Consider the following 24,286-nt stretch of genomic DNA (forward strand, 5'->3'; position numbering starts at 1 on the left):
CAAAATAACATCATTGTTGGTTTAGACAATGAAAAATGTGTGAAAGTATAAGAGTGGACACCTTTATTTTGCCGTCCGTTGTCCTTGGGCACATAAGGCTGGCTTTGGTAAATAAGGTTTAAACAAGAGTTTGTCTTATTCAAGCTAAAACAGGAATAACCGCTGTACCCGTAAAAACGTCAAAGGTACCCCTCCGCGGGGGACCACTGAGCCAAATAAATGCGACACTTAACTCGCATACAGTCAATGCTTCGCACACGGAAATGTATACTAAAAACAGCCACCTCTGCCGCTTGACAAGTTTTAAGGCTAGTTTTTCTAGCTCGACCAAAGCGTTTCCCCTCCCAAAGAAAGCCGGTGGCTGTACTTCCGAAAAAAAGGAGTGAAGCCCGGAAACGTCAACAGTCTTCAACATTTCGTCGGCACGGTGTCTGCTCGCAGGTCTGCCAGCTGGAGAGACGATAAGCCCAGTAGCAGGTAGGCTAAACACAGCAGTGTGTTCGCTTTATTTCTGCTGTTTGCAAAATGCTAGCTACTTCACGCAAATGAATGTTAGAGCAGTTTGAACCATCGTGAGAAAATCCTGACTCCCACCCTGAAAGAAATGGTTACACTGGAACCTATTATTCATCTCTCCCGGGAATTACTTCCCACGCCAAAGTTTTTTTTCGGCCTAACCACAAACAGATCCCGCGTGGGACATCTGCCAGTCTGTAATATTTATGTGACATTTTCTTGTTTGATAATTCGTCGTTTGTGTGCACGCGCTGTTTGACTGCATTTATCAGTTAGTGTCCGCGTGCCATTGTCTACAGTAGCGTGCGAATGTCCGTTGGAAATGATCACAGTTAATATTTCTTCCCAATTCCGCAAAATCAGTGTTCTGGTCATTTCGCCACACAAATATTTGATATTTCCGCTGTGAAATGTTGCGAAATCCATAATAGTGGGTTTAAAAGCTGTGTGTGACAGTAATTTCTCAGACTCGCTGGTCTTGTTACTCACAGGGCTCCATAATCTCTTTTTTAATGAGTCATCTGCCCTTATTACGGGCTGTCACATCAGTAGCCATGCAAACGCTGTCAGAGTAATTACACAAATTTAAATATCGTTGCCAACTATTCTGTCAGAAGACTGACAGGAACAATATGTGAAGAGCTGTCCAATGGTTGGCTTTTCAAAATGCAAATTTTATACACATCATACATTTGCTATAATTCATCATTTACCTAATACAGTTTTTGTAACGTTTCTCATTACGTTTAACGTTTCTGAGTAGGAATAAGTAATCGACGTGCACTGAGTTGAAGATGTGAGAAGTTAATGTCCACCTTTCACAAAGCATTTGCCCGTTACAGCTTCTAGGGAATCAATCCTTGTTTTCTTTCTTTTCTTTTTGTGAAGCTTGAAAAAATGGAGAGCCAGAGTCAGGTTTTGGAAAGGTTGCGCACAGCGTTTGAATCGGGTGTCACAATACCGGAGAAGTTTCGCAGGACACAGCTGACCAACCTAATGTCCATGATCAAAGACAACGAGGAGCAGATTGTAAATGCGCTGCACAAAGACCTCACAAAGGTACAGGACTGTGCTCACGTGTTCCACACAAAGCATGAACACATGACTGTAATTCTCCAAGACATAATTACGCAATCTAAAGCCTCAGGCTTTTGCTTGTCTTGCTGTCATGATGATTTTGCAATCATGACAGTTTATTTTAAAGCCTGTAATACAACTGTACGGAAGTGGTTAACATCTCCTTTAAAAAACATTACAGTGAGAATAGTTTGGATTTAGCGATTAAATTCACCAATGGTTTTATTAGTAGTTTATGCATTGTCTGCTGTTCTTAAATAAACACTAATCTTCTTGCTGTTGTTGCACAATAGCCAAAATTTGAGGCCATCCTCTCTGAGGTTGATATAGTGATGAATGAGCTCCATTACGCCCTCAGTAACCTCACAAGCTGGATGCAGCCGGAGTATGTGAGCAAAAACCTGGTAAGTTAAAACAAACAACTTATTAATAGTGTGTGTGTGTGTGTGTGTGTGTGTGTGTGTGATCAAATTAAACAAAAAAAGGAAACATTACACAACTGTTTTCATGGCCCAAGTAATACTCCTCATGTCAAACAAGTTGAACCTCTTGTGTCCTAGCAGTCTTTTTCCTGCAGAGAGAAATTCCTGGCACCTCCCAGAGAGATTTCAGCCAGTGCCAAAGGAAATTCACCATTGCAGAATAATGAGAATGAATGTAGCAACTCCACTCTAAACGTGTTTATTAGTAAATCACTGTTAAACAAAGAGAGCACAGACTGAAATGCGACGTGCTTGACTTCCACCAGTCAACCACTTGAACACGCACAGCGGCTTTATTTCTACACAAGGCTGGCACTGGATAAGCCAGCTAAGCTGCATTGTTTTGGCTGGGCCTCATATCCATGTAGCTAGATGTAGGTGAAGACACTGACCCTCACTGGTCTCCAAATAAATTCCCACTCCTCTCTAGAAAATAAATATTTGTTTTCAAGGATACCATGAAAGGAGACTCTTAAAATGGCACAACATAAAGTAAGACTGACATGTGCTGTGCTTTCTTCATACTACTTTCTATTTTTTGCGAGATGAAATTTATGGCCAGTGCCTCATTGGCACATATAGTTTTCAGACTGTTTTTAATGTTAAATATATAAAATGTACATGTCTAGCATTAATTGACAGCAATCCAGAATATCTTCATATATCTGTGCATTCCTGCATTTTAAAAAGCCTTTTCTTGCTGCATAATTGATTTTGTAATGTTTTCTGTTGCTCAGGCCACAAAGCTTGATGACTGTTTTGTACGGAGGGAACCTTTAGGAGTTGTTTTGATCATCGGGCCATGGAACTACCCCATGCAACTTCTCATCTTACCCATGATTGGAGCCATTGCTGCAGGTAGTTCCACAAACATGCTTTTAGCAAAACTAAATCCTAAAGGCAACATTAAAATTGGTGACAATAACGTAAAAGCAGGTACCTGGAGTGAGTTAACTTCAGAGATTTAATGCTAGCTCAGGAAAAATGTAAAGGGGAGGGGTGTGGTGGTGTGCGTGTGTGACATGTGAATACCTCACAGGAGCGCTCTGAACGATCTGCAGACGTCTTAGGGATGTTTTGAAGTACAATAATTCAAATGTGATGAAATAAAGGGATGACTAACAGTTTACAATTCATAGACACAGTGGAACTCAACTTGGTAATATTTCTAAAAGTAAGAGCGAACCGTAGATTTAAAGTGAGCTGATAGAATTTGCAAACATGGCAACGAGTCCTAGAGTCCACCTCGAATGATTTTATAAACATGAAAATGTAACTGCTGTGACTTCATGTGCCTTTACATGCTGCCTGTTATTGATGTCTTTGATTAGGAAACTGTGTGGTCATCAAGCCCTCCGAAGTCAGCGCCGCCACAGATAATCTGATAACAGAGCTCATGCCCAAATATCTGTCTAAGGTGAAATAACTGTTAGAAAATAAATGATAATATCAGCCAGAAGTCACAGACAAATGAGTTTTTCACAATTGTTATGATTAGAGATTGGCACAGTGAATGTGACAGTGACGATATGACTGTTGACAGGACTGTTATGCAGTTGTTCGCGGTGGACCAAAGGAGACCCAAGCCCTTCTGAAGAATCGATTTGACCACATTTTCTACACGGGTAAAAACCTCAGAGAACACACGTATGGATCAAATGTCAGGAATTGTACATAGCCAAAACCCAAAGCTTCACTGTACTGTTTAGAGGTTTAGATGATTATTAGTTAATTATGAACTGACTAATACGGCATGACAATAGTGTCCTCCAATTGTAAAGTGACACACAATTCTCTCCTCTTTTCCCTGGTTGGCTTAGTAACACTGAAATGTAGATTATCCTTTTCCGTTCTGGGAACTGACTCTTCACCCGTCTTTGTTAGGTTCTCAGGCTGTGGCACGTGTCGTCCTCCAGGCTGCTGCAGTCCACTTGACCCCAGTGACCTTGGAGCTGGGAGGCAAGTGCCCCTGCTTAATATATGGTCGGGTGAATGCCACTGCTGCTGCTCACCGCTTGGTGTGGGCTAAGTTTTTCAATGCTGGCCAGAGCTGTGTGGCACCGGATTACGTTCTGTGCTCGAAAGCCACTCGTGATGCCCTGGTGCCTGCGTTGCGCCAGGTCCTGGAGGACTTCTACGGCAGTGACATTCAGAAGAGCCCCGATATGTCACGCATTGTAACACCTAAACACTGGACTCGTCTGATGGGACTGCTCAACAGGACCAAGGGCAAGGTCGTTGTGGGAGGAGAGCACGATGAGAAGGATAGGTACATAGGTGGGTTAAAAAGTATTTTGAGGATTTGGTGTTTGGAATAAGACCGTATATTAGCTGGTATACATTTACTTTTAAATAAACAATACAAAAAATGTTACACCAGTCGGCCACAACATTAAGAATACCTGCCTAATATTGTGTAGGTCCTCTCTTTCCACCAGCTCTGACCCGTTGGGGCGTGGACAAGTAATCTCTGTCTGGTATCGGGACATTGGTAGCCGATCCTTTGGGTCCTGGCGGTTGCAGGGTAGGGCCTGTGGATCGGGCTTGTTCCAGCCTTTCCCATTGGTGCACAGTTGGATTCGGATCTGGAAAGTGAGGAGGCCAGGTCAACACTTAAATTCTTTGTCATGTTGAACCGGTCTTGAACAGTTTCTCTGGTGTGATGGGACACATTGTCCTACTGGGGGAGACTGCTGCCATCGGGGAGTGCCATTACCATGGCAAGGTCTGTTGGGTCTACAAAAATGTTTAGGTAGGTGGTACAAGTCAAAGTAAATAAACATCAATGTCAGGACCCAGGATTTCTCCACAGAACATTACCTTTTCCTAGTTTTTGTTCATTGTTGTGGCTGATCGGTGTGTAGATCACACTTTTACTTAATGTTTCAAGGAAAAACAAAAAGAGGAAATCAACAGTCTTCTTGACTATTGATGTAGGGAAGGTTTATTCAGCATTTTCTCATGTGAAATTCTTGTTGTGAAAAAGTCGCTCTCCCAGCCCAGAGTTAGCATTGCACTGCTTTTACCTAGAAAAAGAAATTGCCTTTCAGCTTTGAGACCTGTACTATATTGCCAGAAGTATTTGCTTGTCTGCTTTCACATGCATATGAACTTGAGTGACATCCCAATTTCAATCCATATGGTTGAAAATGACATCAGCCTAACCTTTGCAGATCTAACTTCCACAAGTTTAGCAGTGTGTTTCTGGGAATTTTTGACCATTCTCTCAGAAGCACATTTGTGAGGTCAGAGACTGATGTTGCGTGAGAAGGCCTGACTCGCACTCTCCGCTCTACATAATTCTTCTCAAAGGTGTTCTTTTGGGTTGAGGTCAGGACTCTGTGCAGTTCTTAGACACCAAACGGAGTCATCCATATCTTTATGGAAATTGCTTTGTGCACTGTTAGTGATGTTGTAACAGGAAGGGGCCATCCCAAAACTGTTCCCACAAAACTGGAGCATGAAATTGTTCAAAATATCTTGTTCTGCTGAAGCATTAAGAGTTCCTTTCACTAGAACTAAGGGACTGAATCCAAGTTCTGAAAAACACTACACCATAATTCCCCCTCCACCAAACTTTACACTTGGCACAGTGCAATCAGACCAGTACCATTCTCCTAGTGACAGAGAAGTGTGATTCGTCTCTCCAGAGAACAAATCTCCACTGCTTTAGAGTCCAGTGGCAGGGTGGTGAACACCACATGAAGTTTGGGGCTCTGTAACGGTTGACTCTGTAGAAACGTGGTGACCTCTGTGCACTATGGACCTCAGTTGTTATTTTTTTATGGCCTACCACTTTGGGGCTGACCTGCTGTTGTTCCTATTAGCTCCAACTTGGTTATAATGCCACAGTTGACTGTGGAATATTTTTAGTAGTGAGGAAATTTCATGACTGGACTTGTTGCAAAGGTGGCATCCTATCACGGTAACACACTGCAATTCCCTGAGCTCCTGAGAGCGACTCATTCTTTCACAAATGAAGTAAAAGTGCTTGATTTTATCCACCTTGCCATGAAAGTGATTGGAACACCTGAATTAAATGACTTGGATGGGACAGTGAATACTATTGGTAATGTAGTGTTTAAATAGTCTCACTTTTTCTTAAAGCACTCTTTATATTAGTGTGACCAGTGTATTGATGGGGCTGATATATTGGCTGACATTAGCTATTTGGAGATGTATTGGTATGATGAGCAGTGTTGGGCAAGTTACTTTGAAAAAGTAATTAATTATAGTTACTAGTTACTTCTTCAAAAAAGTAACTGAGTTGGTAACTGAGTTACAAGATTCTAAAAGTAATTAATTACTTGAAAAGTAACTATTGCGTTACTACAAAAAAAAAAAAAAAAAAAAAAAAAGTTTAACCCTGTGGGGTCCAGGTTATAATTGGCCATTTTTAACCACTTTTGATTTTCCCTCTACGTTTCACCTTTAAAAACTATTTCTTTGCCTTGTTTGGTATCATTCTTTTCAGCACAACCTCACGTGTCTGAATTTACAGTTATATTTTCATGTTGACATACTGTATTGACACAATTGATCTAAAAAAAACAAAAAAAACAAAACACAAAATCGGAGTAGAAAAAGTTATATTTTTTACTGTAACAACCACAAACATGTTTATTGAATCATATTTCATAACTTTAAATGCAAATATAAATTGTCAATTTTAAAATCATATGCACAAGTTTTGCAAATCAAGTTATTTGCAGCCATTTTACCTTTTGCCCTTTTTTTTTTTTTTTAATAACCATTTCAAACTATTTACAGAACAATCAGGTGTTCTGCATTCAATAAGATGCCACACAAATTATTTGTGCCACTCTCAAAAAATAATTTCTGTCCATTATTAAGGAGAACATCACAGCCTGATACCTGCAGGCCTGACAACAGCAGGTGTATCACTGCTCCTGTTTCTACCTGGAGACAGCAGTCACCTCATTGTTCTGACACACAGCACAAAACTATCCACAACACCACACACTAACTACACAAGACAACACATTAACTACACACTCCAAACACGCTAAATGTCACAAATCTCTCACATCTCAAAACTCTCTCTCTCTCTCTTCCTGCTGTCTTTCTCTCGCTCTCTCTCTCTCGCCGTCACTCCTAAACAACCAAATGTCATGTTGCCATATCATTTTTTTTGATTGGTCGACATGGTGCATTTTTCCACCAACACGAACGGGCTGTTTTTTGTTTTGGTTTTTTTTTTTTGCTCATAAGCAGAGAGTGCTTGCTAGCGCTGTCCTTAGACAGTAAATGTGATAAAACCACTCAGGGAAAAACACGCGTATATATTGTTTATCATGACTCTGGTTTTACGTGGCCTATCAACACAATTTAAAAACTGGTATATATCACCTTGTTGCTTTATCATTTTAAAGTGGTCGTGTGATTGGCTTACCACGACTACTTTATTGTTCCTCAGTCAAACAGCAGCACTCATGCGATTGTTTTGCCCCCTCAGCTCCAGGTGTTGTGCCAAAAAATGATCGTGTGCCAGAAAGTGATTGCCGTCTGCGGGAGCGCGCGCAGCTGCTTAAAGCTGTAGCGCCCAGATTATTTGCATGCGGTAAGCTGAACACAGCTTCAGCCGTCTGTTGAAAAATAGTAACAGGACCGCACTGCATTTTCTTGTTAGTAACGGCGTTGTAATGGTAGAAATACTAATTAGTTAGATTACTCATTACTGGAAAAAGTAACGCCGTTATTACCATGATGAGTGATTAAATGAGAATGTAAAAAGTAAACAGACAGGAGAAACACCCTTCAACCAAGTTATGCATGTTGATTTTGCAAAGTTTGTCCACCACAGGGTGCTCTACAACTTTCCTGCTGGCAACATGGAACAAACAACAACCAGCAGATCTGAGCAGAGTTGGGCAATAAAACATGATTATTTTTAAACTGCATTGTAGTTAGCTTAGTAAAGACTCAAACATAACTACATATAAAAATTTTAGTAAAATCTGAATCAAAGGGGGAAAAGCACAAACAAAAACCAAACAAATGGATTCATGTGTATTTTAGTACCCAAGTTACTAACAGAAACCAGGTTACATGGGTAACACACTTCATTATTTTTGTCAGTGAGATCATTATGTTGTTCTTCTTTTGACTGCATCCTTTACAGGTCATCACTGCCTCCATCTCATCTCATTCCTTGCATCCTTTTTTGTCACACTTTTCTATAAAGTAGCTTGAGTCTGAATTTCCTTGACTGAAAACAATGAATATATAAAAAAATATTTTGTCCTAATCTTTCCACAGCTCCCACAGTAGTGGTGGATGTAGCTGAAGATGATGCTCTAATGGAGGAGGAGATCTTTGGCCCCATCCTGCCGATCCTCACAATTGAGTCTCTGGAGGAAAGCATCAAATTAACCAAAAGAAAAGAGAAGCCTCTGGCCTTTTATGTTTTCTCAGATGAATCCTCTGTAAGAACACAGAACTTGGCAACCTCCACTTTCTGCCTTAACATTTATAACATTTAGTCTTTTAGCTAACATTGTCATTATTTCTTTAAGGTGGTGAAGAAGGTGCTGGAAAATTCAAGCAGTGGAGGATTCTGCTCTAATGATGGAATTGTCCACATGGCCCTGCCAGGCCTGCCCTTTGGAGGTGTAGGTATGTGTCAGGCTGGCCTGCTAAGAAAGAGATGTAAGAGATGCAGTCATATGCATAACCAGTGTTCACTTCGTCCATCCAGGAAACAGTGGATTTGGTCACTACCATGGTCACTGGGGCTTTGAGGCATTCAGTCACCGGCGAGCAGTCATGCTGCGTGGTTGGGCTTTGGAAAAACTTAACGCCCTGCGCTACCCACCGTATAGCGATGAAAAGTTGAGCTGGCTGCGCTGGACCACCTCGCCCAAGAGCTGCTCAATCATGTGATAACCGGCAGGAAGAGTGTGAGTGAGAGCGAGAGATGATGATGAGTAACGGTTCACATTAAGGTTTTTGTAGTAAGCCTTAGTACTTAGTATTTAGATGTTAAGACATTTGTATCTAACTTAATAACAGTTTAGATGTTTAAGAAGTTGCTTTGAGTTTCTTAGTTATTTGTAATGACATCAAAATTCATTGTGGTTTGACTTATCCATGAAGGAGTCAGTCCCAAAGGCTTAAGCTTCGATTATATTTTCTGCATCCACCAGTCTGCTAAGATGTACAAAAATTACACCAGCTTACTTACTTTTATGCGGTTTTTATTAAATAACTCATTTTTGTTAATAATGGCTCTAAATAGACAATTTTCTTATTAAGGTTCATGACTCTATTGCTATACTCATAATATTTCTGTTGCTTTTACAGATCCTCCATCTGGACTGAGCACTGCATGTTGTCAAGGTTCATTCAAAAATGAATAAAGTTGCATTTAAATAAATCATTTTAGTATTGAAGCAGAAAAAGAAATAGTCAGCTCTTCTAAATTTATTTTGTTACCCAACAAAGAGGACGTTTTATTTACCTCACTGGATTCTTATGCCTGTGGCAGTATCAGGCATGTCTTAGGTGTGATGATGCACATGATAAACGTATGATTGTTTCCTTTTGTAAGGGCTTTTCCCAAAGTGCTCATTTTCTGCACAAACTATTTGCTGAAATGTTAACTGCATTACTGACTTACCAGCTTTCAAAGCGAGTAATCAAAGATGCTTCTTGTTGCCTTTTTTCCCCTCTTTGTTGTCCTACCTCTACAAACTGTGCTGTATTAGTCCTGTGGTTTAACTTGGCCTGTTAGACTGTACCAGACTGAGATTCTTGAAGTCACGTGCCAAGTACTTTTTGAAAAGTTCCTGCCTTTCTAACAGTTTTGAAAAACATCTGACATGTCAGGTTAATGTTTTAAAAAAAACGTGTCAAACAGCCTTAAAAAACAAAAAAAAGGAAAGAAAAAAAAATTACAATTATTGTCTCTCATAATCTTTATATTATGAAGGGAGAATGTATCAGAGACCAAATCGGTGTTGGCCATGTTTATCTGATAGAGCTTTTTCTGAATGTTTTATAAAAGTGACTTTTTTTTGTTCAAAATGATGTTTGCTGTGTGTTTGTATGTTAGAAATGTATCAGAATTGTAATACTGTACAATGACTAATGTCATTGCATTGACAATGAGCATATGTAATAATACTCTCCAAATAGGGAACATTATTAAAAGTGAACATCATCTTCAGTAAGACTTGCAAATAGTGATTGAGACAAGAACTCACAGCTAGAGAGGCCTATACACACACTTCTATTTTTAAAATCACAGGAGTCACCTGTAGCTACACACGCACAGAGTTGTTGGGGTTAAATTCATGATGTGGCAGACATGAGTACAAACTTTTCTCTCTCACAGTGAAAGAATTTTGTCAATACGACATGTAGTTTTCATTTGGGAGCGATTTGTTTCGGGCTGACTTTTCTGTTCATTTTAGGCAGCAAAAGTGAGGTGCATGTCTGTGAGCGTGTGTATGGAGCCATTGGGTGCAGTCACTATAGCAACCAGGCTCACACCATGTCCTCTTCTTTTGGACATGACTGCTTGTATTTTTTTTTTCATTTATAACATTTATATTTTTAAAATTGTTCAACTTTTTTCAACAAAAATTTCCCATGTATTTCAATGGGGAGACCCTTCAAATTCTCATTCAACTTACTCCTCTTCAAACTGTATCTACTTCCACATACATTGACGTAGAGCCACCATTCAAACTTTAAAACAAAGACAAGACATTCAACTATTCAACTTGTATTTATCTTTTCAATATCTATTATACTTTTTCTTCAGTTCCAGTTTAAGTTTCATGCTGTTTTTTCAGCCGTTTCAGAGTTTATAATGGGTGTGTATGGGACGGAATGTTGGGGCTAGAGTGAGACAGCTCAACTGCTAGTGAGAGGAGCAAAAAAATTAATCTTAAAATCTTTTTTAAAACTGCTGCTGTGTCCGCAGCGTTTGGTCTACAGGTATGATTTTACCCTCAAAACGTAGCCATCGGTGTCCTCTTTCATCCAATGTGTTTACTATTGTACTAGATGTTATGGTTCTTTCATAAATGTCACCAATGCACAGCCTCCTCCCTCCAACTCTTCCATAGACTCTAATGTTAAAATGGCTCAGAAGGTTCGTTTGAAAATCAAAAGAGCATGGTGTCTTTCCACTGTCACCACGTCCATATAATAAACTCCACAGGCATGAAAACTGAGAATTTGGTAGACTGGACATTGCTGGCGCTCACGGTGAAAGAATTTTGTCAATATGACATGTACTTTTCATTTGGGAGCGATTTGTTTGGGGCTGACTTTTCTGTTCATTTTAAGCAGCAAAAGTGAGGTGCATGTCTGTGAGCGTGTGTATGGAGCCATTGGGTGCAGTCACTATAGCAACCAGGCTCACACCTGCCTGCCTAACGAGCTCTGTCTCTCACTGTGCCAAGATTCATCTTAAACATTTCTCTTTCAACTGCTGCTGTGTCCACAGTGTTTGCTCTACAGACATCATTTTACCCTCAAAACGTCGCCATCGTTCTTCTCTTTCCAACACCGTGTCTTTCAAAGCTCAGACATTTAAACTTTTAAATCTGTGTGGATTCAAGTGGAGGGATCACATTTTAGTCATTCAGTGATTCAAAGAATATGAACTTTTAATATTCATTCAGATGTTTTCTGACTCTAAATTGTCTTTTCTTATGTTTTTCTAATTTACAATTAAAACATTTTCAGCTATTTTGCAACTTCTTCTCTGTGGATGTCAGCTTTTAGCAGTTCAGCACTTTTGTTTTCAGGTGAAAATTTCTGTATTTTTCATCTCATTCAACATTTTTAACTTAAAATTCAGCAATCAATTTATTTCAGTGCATACATTCAGATCCAAGCATTCACACTGCAGTTTCTTCAGAAAATGCACTTTCTAGTTGTATTAGTAATGCAATTATACAAGGAATTTTAACAACTTTAAACCAATAATGCTCATGAGTATCTTACTCCTGTAAGTCGAAACCATATTATATGTGCCAGGAAATTATATATTTTGTTATTAATTTTGTTTATTCAATCTTCTGACATTTACAAAAAAAAAAAATACTAATTAGAATATGAGTTTTAATTTGTATCAGTCTTTCTACATCTTCGCTACACTTGTACAACTCATTGCTTAAAAATGCATTGTCCTATTTATTTTTTGGGTGGGAAACCAAAAGTACACTAACAGTTCAGGTCTCAAAATCTCATAAAAGCTCATCTATCAAATATGACACACTTGGTGTTACATGTTAAGCATAATTTATGATAATAGGAGTAATTGTTACACTATATTTTCATAAGCTTTCTAAAATTGCCTTTCTGACCTATCAACTGATAAAACTTGTACTATTTCATGTAGAAGTGTAATTAAAAAATTTTTTTTGAGAGGTTGGTTGTGTTATTGTGCACATATTCATTTTTCTCTAACTTCTTAATGGAAATACAAAGATGATACTGTGTGGTAAGTTGTTATAGACGACATCCTGTGGCGTTAAATGGCTGCGCATCTTAAATGCCAACGATGTCTGTCTTCGTGTTCCTGTGCTGCAGTCTTAAGTTATGTCATTTTCTTACAGTGTTGCTGTTTTAACAACTTTACAGTTTTAGGCAGATGGTTTCTGTCATTGTTTTTTAATGAATTCATCTAATAATGTTACTTTGTTTCATTGTGTGACAAAATTAATAAAAAATAAAAATACAAAGTTTCAAACACAGCTTTTAACCTACAGCTGAAAACTTAATGGTGCACTACTGGATCAAGAAGTGGTACATTTTGTGAGTCATGTTTAACTGATCATATTTATTACAAATATTCACCATCAGGTCATCAAATCAGGTTCTCTCCGGTCTCGAGTGGACATCGGCCAGGAGAGAGAAACAGATGTCTCTGTACTCTTAATAAGCTTTCCCCCTAAACAAGCTCATGTACAGTACAGCTCAGCCATCAGAGAGAAAGGACCAAAGTCCACCCAGATGAAACACTGCTTTCCTTCCTGTAGTATAAATTATAAAAACCAACGATGTTTTAATATCACTTTGAAGATTTCTTTCACAGAAATTACGTAAAAAAACAAACGAAACAGCACCATCATAAAAAGATGTGACCGTGATGACTGTACATGAGGCCGGCTTGGGTCCTGCTCATGTGTAAGCTACTGCTGAGTGGAGGAGAAACACGGGGAAGCTGGGTCTTGCTCTCTTGACTCCTGAAGATGATCTTGCAGATGGCAAGCAGCTCTACTGTGGTGCGTTCATGGCTCTGGTTTGTATGAGGAGGGTGGATTTGTCCCAGGGGAGGCCTTCTCAGGATCTGTGGACTCTGGCTGTGGCGAGGGGCTCGCTGCTGCTGCTGCTGCCGCCGGCTCTTTCTGCACCAGCTCTGGCTCATCCTGCCCTGCCTGTGGTGGGTGGACCAGGACCCGGTCGATGAGGCCAAAGTCCTGTGCCTCCATGGGACTCATGTAGCGATCCCTTTCCATCACACTCTCTGTAAGTCGAACAGAAGTTAGCGTTTTATAGTTTAAACGTTTTAAACTAACTTTCCTCCTCTCCTTAAACATGTGAAAATCAGTTTCTTTGAGATGATGTCTAACACCTCCGTGAATTCCAAATATTAATGTTCATCACACCTGCAAGTCCTACACTCTTCAGAATAAAACATTATGGCCACCCTCATCCACATATAACACACGGTTGGTTATTTGTATGTCACACATTGCCACGAACTTGAGACATGCACTCAAGGCCTGGATTAGCCTTCTTTGTCTGAAATCCTAATGTTTTTTTCGCCAGGAAACATGCAAAGGGGTAAAATCGTTGTGCTGCTTTTGTCCTACTTCTAAGTTTGTACTGTGTTGCAGTAATGAGCTGCACAAACATACCAATGGTCTCCAGTGACTGGCCCGTGTGTTTGGCGTAGATGTTGTTGATCTGTCTTTTCAGCTTCAGGATCTCTTCAGCCTGGATAGCAATGTCAGTGGCCTGACCCTGGACACACAGCACACTGAATGTTATTCCCTCCTTTACACCAACTGACCAATACTCACAGAGAGACTAACTTACTCTGGCCCCTCCTGAAGGCTGGTGAACCATGATGCGAGCATTGGGCAGTGAATGCCTCATGCCTGTTGTTCCTGCTGCCAGGAGCAAGCTGCCCATGCTTGCCGCTTGGCCAACACACCAGGTGGAGATGGGATTCAGAATGTACTGCATGGTGTCATAAATGGCCAGTCCTGCTGTCACCACACCACCTTAAAAAGAGACAGAATGGGAGCTGCCGTTGCATGAATTTACTCATTTACTTAAATACACTGCATTCAACAAAGACGTTAATTATGTCAGGCATAAAATTTCATCTGTGAGATCCAGATCACAAAGTATTTGGACTGTGTGATACCAACAACACAAGATCATCTGCTGCTGCCCTTTTATGTGGACCTATTATGCTTTTCCTCAAGTTTCATCACAATAAAAGCAATTTATGCTCATTTTGGATGAGCAAACATGGATAAAGTTAAAAAAAGACAAATAAAAAATAAAAATAAAAATCAGGCCACCTTATGTATATTAATCCCTTTGAGCTCCATTGCCGTGAATGCATGCTGTCAAAGAGAGAGGCTATCCCTAAAAGGAAGCTCTGCCCATCTGCTGTTCAAACCGTTTGTTTGGGAGCCAATCAGAAGAAAGGTGGCTTAAAGGGGCGGGGCTAAAACAGCTGCTTTGACAGTTGATTGACAAACTGGCTGCACCAAAGCCCAGTATAAGATAAATAAAGATTACTTTGTATTGTGAATCATGCAAAGCTGCTCTAAAGTAAAACATGGAGCTGACAATGAATATAGGAGGTCCACTTTGACTTCAATACAACGCTAGTGCAACTATCACACCTACAAACAGTGTTACGGCACTTAATACAAACTGTACCATAAGCATACATGCAATGACCAAAGCTGAAGCATGGCCACAAACACAGGCAAGCTTCAGTCACAAACAAAATGACAGCAGCCTGTGAAAGCCCCAGTGAACCAGCTAGTTTTGTTTCAGTTACTACAAATCAAGAAACCGTTACTTGATAAATACTGTGATTAAAAACATCAATATTTTGAATAAGCAATAGAAAATAATAGTTAATTTTAAATGTTTTAACTGCACTACTTTTTGGCAAAAGGATTGTAATCAAAATACAAACTCTTGCAGGCGCTGACTGAGCCTTGGGACAATGACACAAATATACGACACAATATTGATAGTTAGTGTGAGTACTCTCAGCAGTGGTTTACTGTAACACTGACGCAGCTCAGCCTTTCTCCGTGGGTCAGAAATGAAAACCAGTAGTGCTCAACAAGTTCTTTGCTGGTTTCATTTTTATGACGGTGAAATGTCTCATTCCTTCATCCTTCTTTTCATAAAGTTTATCAATAAACTTCACAGTGAAATTCTCAGATTGGAACTCCTCGTTCTGATTATGTCATACCAGGACTGTTGATGTACATGTGGATGGGCTTGTTGTTGCTTTCTGACTGTAGGAAGAGCAGCTGGGCAATAACCAGACTGGCTATGGAGTCATCGATCTGAGCAGACGGGGAAGAGAAAGAGCTTGAATATAAATCACTCTGAAAACATGTTTCCAAAAATCTTCAGGAAGACACTCACAGGACCCATTACACAAATGATTCTCTCTCTGAGGAGGCGAGAGTAGATGTCATATGCTCGTTCTCCTCTCCCCTGAAACAAAACAAACAAAAAACAAAACAAAAGGAGAGGATTTTGAATCAAATGACAAAGCTGTTCTCTGTGGATGACAGGTCTGGACAGCACAGTATCTCAAATACATGTAGAAGGTTCACAAATATGCTGCAGGAACACAAATTCATGTTTTTACATCAATATTAGCAGGAATAAAGCCACTTATACAGATGTCTGTCTTTCCTTTACCAAGCAAACAAAAATTCTCATCCTAAATCTTCATGACTCACACCTGTTTCAATTCTTTTCTGCAACATTTTGCACGAGAAAGGAAACAATCATGTATTCATATTGTATATACACCTCTATACTGACTCTATATACACTTCTACTAAACACAGAAAGTCCTGCTTCAGCCGTTCAAATGATCACACTCACCGTCTGCTCCACAACTATGGGTATGAGTGGAGTCCGGCATATCGAACTGTGGTGGATGGATCTGCTGTGTTTCAATGTCAAAGAACCGATACGCAACACCCGCTGAAAGACAGACAAAAACCCCCACAAACAAACCAAGATATAGGATCAACAACACTCCCAAAAGTTCAGTAACTGGTCTCCTCAGTTCCCAGACATTTACAGACTGTTGTTGCCACCTAGTGTCAAGCATGGCCCAGTCCTAGCTTTATAAATATTTTTCCTAAAATATTACATTTTCTCAATTTAAATATTTAATGTTTTTTGTGTTCAATGTATAGAAGTATAAAAAGATGGACCCCATTTTTAAACATTAAATCCAGATGATGATGATGATGATGATGATGATGAACACATACCCAACCTGACAATCTAAGGACACTGGATGCTCATTAGTTAGCAACCCGTCAATCAAATGTAGACACCAACAGAAAGCCTAACCTGCCTAATTGTCCATTTTGACACTAATTGCTACAATAAAGTACAAAGTGAACATCATGTTTTGATCATTAATTAAGAATTAAAACTAAAGCAGAGAGCTTTTAGTCTCCAGGGCCCTGTTGCAAGAATCCTGAGCTTTTCAGAACCACTGATAAGAGTAAGTTAAGCACATGCATGAGTAGAGAAAGAAAGCTACCATCAGTCATTATCATCAATTATCAAAACCCGATTTCACTATGGCAATAGTTAAATAAACAGCAGATCTACTGATCTGCTGTAAATTTGCAGATCTAGAGGGATTTTCCCACAACCATGTGTAGGGTTTAGTGAGAATGATCAAATGAGCAAACCTGCCAGATATCAGAGGAGAATGGATGGACTCCTTTAAGTTAACTGGACAGCTGATAAGAACGTTAACTCAATAAATCACTTTTTATAATCAAGGTATTCAGGACAGCATCTCTGAATGCTCTTCCATATACTCTGTAGCCTTCAAGGAGAGGGGCTACGACAGTAAAGACCACACTAAGTGCCACTCCTGTCAATAGGAAACTGAGACTCTAATTGACACACGCTCACCAAAACTAGATAATAGAAGTTTGGAAAAAACTTTGCCCGGTTTGATGGGTCTTCATTTCTGCTGCGACATTTAGATGGTAGAGTCTGAATTTGGTGTAAACAACATAAAAGCATATCTCCATCCTGCTTTGCATCAACTGTTCAAGCTGGTATAATGGTGTGGAGGATACTTTCACTGGACATTTTTGGCACTTTAATACTAACTAAGCATCATTTATAGGGCAGAAATGACTATGTACAGCCTTTTATGATCTGCCCATCTTAATGGCTGCTTCTAGCATGATCTCAGACTGGTTTCTTGAACACAAAGGATTCACTGCACTCAAATGGCCCCAAGAGTCGCTAGATCTCAGTCCAACAGAGCACTTCGGAACGTAGCAGAGATTCATATCATGAAAGTGCAGCTGTCAAATCTGCAGCAAGTGCATGACACCATGTGTGACTATATGCATCATGTGAATAAAGGCCAACATCTCTAAGGGATGTTTTCAGCACTAGTTTGTTTTTAAGTCACAGACTAAAATTGTTTAAGGAGCAAACATTCTCATAACTTCACAGCTGTCCTCGGATAAAAAAAAAAAAAAAAATCCAGAGAAATTTTTTGCTATTAGAATTCTGATCATGTGATATTTGAAACTTTTTTTCATACGACTATTTTGAACACTCTTTGTACAATCAAATAATAATAACAATAATACAAACTAAGAAACTAAAGACGCACCGCGTGGGGAGAAAGCCCCACAAACTGCTTTGAAGCTAGTTCTGTCTGCTGATCGGGCTCTCTGTGATCCTCTGCTGTTAGCGTACAGAGCTGGCAGCTTTAAAGGTGATGCCATCAGACTTATGTCACACAAGCTGTTAGCTAACATCCTCAACATGACAGAATAACAACACAAACCACCGAGTACACATATAACCAGTTTGTGATGTGTCGTCTGCGGACAGTCAAGCTTACTGGAAAGGTTTTCAGTACTCACTCGTAACAGCATTTTGAAGGATTTTAGGGTTTAGCTTTCACTCCCCTCCTGTGTGACCCCCGAGCTCCTCCGGAACCAATTTCAACTTCTTCTTCCTTTGGGCTTGTTGGCGCTTATCCAATGAGTTTGGAGGTGCTATACCGCCACCTGCTGACTTAATCTTGCTGGCTTTCTTCGTCTGTCAGTTGGGAAACCACGCAATGATGAATTTAACCCGGCTAATGCTGTTTCCTCAAACTTCTTGAGCGCCTAAAAATGAAGACGCACTTAGTCCAGCTACAAATCTATATAGTATGAAGAGGAAGCACGTGTTAAATAATAATGCTGAGGATTAGTAAAAGGCAAATTAGTGAAATAATCAAGCACCAGACATTTAAGAGCCTTAGTTTGAAATTAGTTTGTGTTTTGTTGTACAGTACTGTAGAAAAGTCTTGAGTCATATTTTGCTAGGATAATAGGATAGAGGTGAATGGACTGGTACTTACATAGCTCCTTTCTACTCAATTTTAGCACTCAAATAGGATTCTACTGCAAATCTCTTTTAGTACTTTGACACACGCATTCATTCAGTATTTTTATCTATACATAAGCACTTTTATCTAATATTCCCACACAAATACACTCAAACTCTGATGGATGCATTCAAAACATTGCTACACCCACTCTAGAACCCGAGCCCCAGGTTCTGTGATGTATTGATAATGTGTCAGCTTATATAGAAGTACAGTATATAAGGTAAAAACAGAGTTTGCAGAATTCTAATGAGCAAATGTAAATGCTGATTTTCAGTTATTTTTCAATGCATGCTCTCTCTTTAAGCAGTCTAATGTCAATATGACCTGACCTGCAGTCAGCTGAGACTGAATAAGTCACTTGGATGAGTGACAAAATGTTTCTCCCACTGAAAACACTACATGTGTATAAGCAGACTCAACTTTCTGGGAGTTTTGCAGGCTCACTGAAAGACATTCCAAAGCCCTTCTTTGGATGTTGTCTAGCTTTTCTTTTGTTCTCTATGAAGATGATCGTACACTGCTTCAGTAATGTTTATATCGGGGTTCTGAGGAAGACTGAGTGTTGCACTTTGTGTTTTGGGGTATGCTTTTACTGCTCTGGGAGTGTGTTTGAAATTATTGTCATGTTTAAAAATTAAGCTGTCACTAATCAGATGCTTTCCAAATGGTAATGGATGTTGGCTCATAATCTGATGCCAGTTTTCTGTGACCATAATTCCATCTATTTTGATAAGATCCCCAACACCAATAGATGAAATTCAGCCCCAAACTATAACATAGCATCCATTGTGTTTTCCACAGAAGACAATCACTGCTGAACCTCTCTACTAATGTCCCCTGTACAAATACTGGGATGATTTGCACCAAAATTTTCAAATTTGGATTCATCGCTACATAAGACTGTTGCCTGTGACTTTCACTGGAAATCCCCTTCTGAGTGCAGAAATACAATTTTATGGTTGTCAAACTGTATGCCTGCCTCGCCACTGGGAGATGTACTGAGACAGGGAGCGAAACATCCAACGTTGGTAGCCTCCGGCTGATGACCGTGCAGCTGACCCTTCTGCCGCTGGCACAGGTTTAGTGTCAGAGCAGGAGAAACATCAAACCTGTAAAAGAATCTTAGCACTCTTGGAAACCAGTTACCTCTTCAAAAGGACAGGTGACAACTGGGAAAGACTGGTGGATGACTAGGAAAGGCCATCTGCCAGCAGGAAAGACTGCAACAGAAGTGGGTTTCTATTCAACTTACCCACTAGCTACCTGAAGCCCCATAAAGCACCATTTCTTGACTGTAAATAAGCAGAAAGGAAGTCAACCCATGGAGTCTCCGAAAGTGAACAGGTGCTTCAGCTGTGCAGATATCTGGAGGATGTCACAGAGTAAGCTCCACACCCCCCTCTATCCCACCTGCTGGTTGGGTAAGGAAAAAGACTCGCCGAACGGGAAGTCTCCAGCACATTCTGTCAGTGTCCCAGGGAAGCTTCAGGTGGCACTTTGATTATGTCCTGCTGAAGACACAGAACCGAAGATCCAAACGCAAAAGCTGGGTCACCAACACAGGACCATGACAGTGTGTTTTTAAAGATTAAACGATTTCTATACAATTTGTATTACAATTTCTATGATATGTGTTGTCTGTACTTCCTGCATGTGCCTAAAGTCATTTTATTTTTATTTTATTGAACTCTTTTGGTTTTATTTAGTCATGGAAGCAGCAACTTTGTATCACTGTCATAAAAAGAAAGTTTATTACTGTGTTATAATGGAGTATTTTATATACACATTTTAAACTGAATGGTCTAAATACTTTTTCAGTCATGAACATGAACAGGCTTTTTATTTTGAAAGCTTGGACCGGAAGATGTACTTTCCTACAGCCCAAACTTGGAACATAAGTGCAGTTGTCTACTTGCCCCCTCACTCTGTTACTTGGATTCAATCATGTCGAACAACAGCGCCGCCAACAGCAGTTTAGTCATCGCTCAGAAGGCAGTGAAACAGCTTCGTCTGGAGGCCAGCGTCCGCCGGATAAAGGTAAGCACACCTCGCTTCGCAGCTGAACTCAACACTATTACTCCGCTGTCTGCGCGTGACTCCCGCCCTGAAGCACAGCCTAAGCTTAACGTGGCGCCCGACGCAGCTAATTAATCTGTCAATTAGCGTCAAAGTGGGAACATTAAAATTCAAAAGTTATTTCAGTGTTTCAATAAGTGTTCTGTGCGTAAAACTAAACTCTGTTTGCTCTTGTTAAAGGTATACAGCCTATACACTCAATTATTGAATTATTTATTCCTGCATTGACAAAGGACATCAAATGACCTGATATGCACACCACTGCAATAACCTATATTTTATTCATTCCCATGTTAGCGTGTGGAAAGCCATTCACAGTGTCATTTCTTGGTGTGCAGTGGAAATGGTAGCAAAACAGACTTTTCTGTAGGAGCAAGCACAGTGGCAGCTTTGTTAATTGTGGTGCTGCGTGACTGGTCTGATTGTTGGGTGGCTACTTATTTTAGAACAGAAGTCAGACCAGTTTCAAGTGTGTCTGTGTTTGGTGAATTAAAAAAAAATCACACAACAGTTTCATTCAGCTGACAAGTTCTTGTAATTTCTTACAGTCCGAAAACCAAAACACACACAGAAGAATTTAATTCCTGATGTTAGTTTTGTGAGTTTTGCCATATGTAACGTTTTCTTATGGTTTCTGTGTTAAACTGGGGTATTGGGGACCAAGCACGAGGCTGAGGGGCCCACAGGAAATCCACATGAAACAGGACCTCAGAAACAACTTGCGGATGATTTTCAAGCTCATGCAATGGAAACTGGCATCATTGTTTTTTTACTTTAAATATTTTGATAAGCAAAACAAATGTGGGGAAAATCACAAAGTGTAACATCCAAAGTGCATTACACATGCTTTTTGCAATCACATGGCACTTGAGGTGCCATGTGATTGGCTGATTAGATATTTGCATTAACAAGCAGTTGAACAGGTATGCTTAGTAAAGTGTGCAATACCTATTTATTGGAAAAGGAAATGACAATTCCATGTCTATTGACTTGTCAGCAATGTACAGTACTGTGCAGAAGCCCTTAGCCACTTCTCACTTATTTATATTTGGCTAGGACTTTACCTTTATATAATGCAAAATCAGAGTTTGTAAAATTCTGACAAGCTTCAAAATCAATATTTTATGTGATCACATTTATTCTTCAGCATAGTCTGTACTTTTTTTTTTATTAGTAATCTTCAGGAAAAGTTCTCCAAGATTTTCTAAAAACAGTTCTTCTTTGGATGTTTGCTGGTTTTTATTCCATTCTCTGTCAGGATGATCCCACATAGCTTCAGTGTGTGTGTTTTATTCAGCTATCCTTTTACTACGTTGACAGTGTGTTTGGGCTCATTGATCAGTCACTTTACAAATGGTACTACATAATAAATCAAAGTCTGATGTTACTTTTCTGTGTCCATAATTCTGTTAGTTTTGATACGACTCTCAACACAATTAGATGAAATCCAGCCCCAGACTATGACATGGCCTCCACTGTGTTTACTGTGTGATTTGGGACATGCCAACAAAACAAAACAACCAAAACTCCACATCGAATTATTGTAGGACTCTTCTTTTAGTTAGGGTAATTGTAACAATATTAGTTAACACTAACACTTGCTTTCAGGTTTCTCAGGCTGCTGCAGAACTGAAAAACTTCTGTTTGCAAAATGCCCACAAAGACCCTCTCCTCACCGGGGTGCCCTCCAGTGATAATCCTTTCAGGCCTCCCAAGTCATGTGTCCTCCTCTGAGGTATGAGCTTTTTATATATATATTTGTGCTCTTTTAATTTTGGAAACGCTAAACAAGCTTGTTATTTATTAGAGCACAAGATGTATCCCTCTAAGCTAAATCTACTTGTTCTCTTTGTAGAGCTGTAGAGTGCATGATATTCAGGCAGACTCCTCATTGTTCTAATGTGGATTTCTGTCATGTGCGGCACCACTGTTGAAGATAAGGAAGACCAGAGCCTAGTCAGTGAAGGAATTGATTAAATTATAATGATTTCAGGTGAAACATTTAGCCAATCTTATTTTAATTATATGTGTGTTTCTGCTTTCTGCATTTCTGTTTTGAAGACCTGTGGAATAACATTTTTAACAGTCATTATCAGTGGATGTGCCATTGTATTTGTCACTATATAAATAAAATACAACTGAATTGAAGCGGATGAAAACTCACACAGCTGAAAACAACATGACTAGAACAATTCCCATGAAAATTACATTGTAAAATACAAACCATAGGAGATTATTCCCATTTATAGATGTTTCCCAGAATCAAGCAGCAACCTCTACACTTTAAAAATTAAGAAACAGAAGTTCCTCTAATGGCCACTTGGCTCCAAATGTCATTTAGTTTGATTTAAAACAGAAATAAACAAATAAACGTTTACTCAGACTATTCAAACATTTTTTATGTTTCTTAACACTACGAGCAGCTAACTGCTAGTGTTAGTAGATAACTTGGCACACTCTCATCCAAATATAACTTCTGTTTCTCATAAACTAACAAACCCACTGAGCAACATCACAGTGACTACATTTATCTTTAGTCTGTGTCCAGAACAGGTGTAAAACAATCGTTTTAATCTTTATTTTTTTATTTATATATTAATTTTTGTCAACTCTTTTAAGCACTATATGAAAACATTCAATATAACTCCATTTCTAAACAACTGAGTGTGACGCATGTATTCCCATCATCAGTCAGAAGCTGACTGAAATGTCTGTAATCATCGATTTTTACCACTGAAAATGACCATGAGTTAATTCAGATATGAAGGAACTAACTGAGCATAAATGAAGCTCATTGGACACGGAGCGGACTACACAAATGACCAGCAATCAGTTTGTGTCAGGAAGCTTTCTCTAAAATGTATTTGAATTCATATCATAACATATAGAACAGCAAATGTTTTACATTGACTTTATTTACAGTGTAATGAAATGTGCCAGATATGGGCCCTTGTGTTTTTTACACCTACTGTTGCTTGCACTGTCATGTAATTGTTACTATGCATGTATCACATTAAATTATTACCCTAACAATCTGTATCTGCTTTGTTTTTTTCTGTTTGCTTTCTTCGTTTTTTAAAAATGTAATACAAAATGTACAAAAGATATCTTCAAAAAATGAAGATGTACTGTTTTTATACATTATTAATAATGTAGCGGTCAGTGTTTAGGATGTGAAAAGCGAACGGCTATCGTGGAAATGGGGAGGTGGACGCAAGCGTAATGAATCACTATCATAAATAGTACTCAATGCCTGTGATGTCTGTTTCACTCACTGTGCATCTGCAGTGCTTAGAAGGTTGGGGAAACCTGCAGTAAGCTGAAACTCGGATGAGTGATGACACGTTTCTCTCACTGAAAACATGCCCAGATGAGCTGAATCAACTCTCTGGGTTTTACTTACCTGGATTATTGAGCATGCATCAAGATAACACATGAGTAC

General features: G+C 39.4%; 3 protein-coding genes across 4 annotated transcripts; 2 read left to right on the forward strand and 1 right to left on the reverse strand.

The window, feature by feature from the left end:
- Positions 1-83: 83 nt before the first annotated feature.
- Positions 84-10,263, forward strand: aldh3b1 (aldehyde dehydrogenase 3 family, member B1). Its single transcript, XM_003446390.5, has 11 exons — positions 84-477; positions 1,405-1,575; positions 1,887-1,997; positions 2,813-2,933; positions 3,407-3,492; positions 3,619-3,700; positions 3,960-4,352; positions 8,355-8,521; positions 8,612-8,711; positions 8,794-8,995; positions 9,399-10,263. The coding sequence occupies exons 2-10, from the start codon at positions 1,414-1,416 to the stop codon at positions 8,976-8,978; spliced, it is 1,407 nt and encodes a 468-aa protein (XP_003446438.1). The 5' UTR covers positions 84-477; positions 1,405-1,413; the 3' UTR covers positions 8,979-8,995; positions 9,399-10,263.
- A 1,854-nt stretch (positions 10,264-12,117) lies between these two features.
- Positions 12,118-18,409, reverse strand: clpp (caseinolytic mitochondrial matrix peptidase proteolytic subunit). 2 transcript variants are annotated; one of them, XR_269132.4, is made up of 8 exons: positions 18,254-18,409; positions 16,218-16,319; positions 15,747-15,818; positions 15,568-15,664; positions 14,157-14,344; positions 13,976-14,081; positions 13,181-13,581; positions 12,118-13,087 (listed from the first exon to the last, which is right to left on the reverse strand). XR_269132.4 is itself a non-coding variant. In XM_003446391.5 (7 exons), the coding sequence occupies exons 1-7, from the start codon at positions 18,263-18,265 to the stop codon at positions 13,346-13,348; spliced, it is 813 nt and encodes a 270-aa protein (XP_003446439.1). In that variant the 5' UTR covers positions 18,266-18,409; the 3' UTR covers positions 12,233-13,345. The 2 variants fall into 2 exon arrangements, 1 of the variants encoding a protein (XP_003446439.1); XM_003446391.5 differs by having other exon boundaries at positions 12,233-13,581.
- A 2,226-nt stretch (positions 18,410-20,635) lies between these two features.
- On the forward strand, positions 20,636-23,874 carry si:dkey-204f11.64 (guanine nucleotide-binding protein G(I)/G(S)/G(O) subunit gamma-5). Its single transcript, XM_003446392.5, has 3 exons — positions 20,636-20,805; positions 22,453-22,579; positions 22,700-23,874. Exons 1-2 carry the CDS (start codon positions 20,713-20,715, stop codon positions 22,576-22,578), a joined length of 219 nt encoding a protein of 72 aa, XP_003446440.1. The 5' UTR covers positions 20,636-20,712; the 3' UTR covers position 22,579; positions 22,700-23,874.
- Positions 23,875-24,286: the final 412 nt, after the last annotated feature.

This window comes from Oreochromis niloticus, linkage group LG4, assembly GCF_001858045.2.
Source record: "Oreochromis niloticus isolate F11D_XX linkage group LG4, O_niloticus_UMD_NMBU, whole genome shotgun sequence".
NCBI lineage: Eukaryota > Metazoa > Chordata > Actinopteri > Cichliformes > Cichlidae > Oreochromis > Oreochromis niloticus.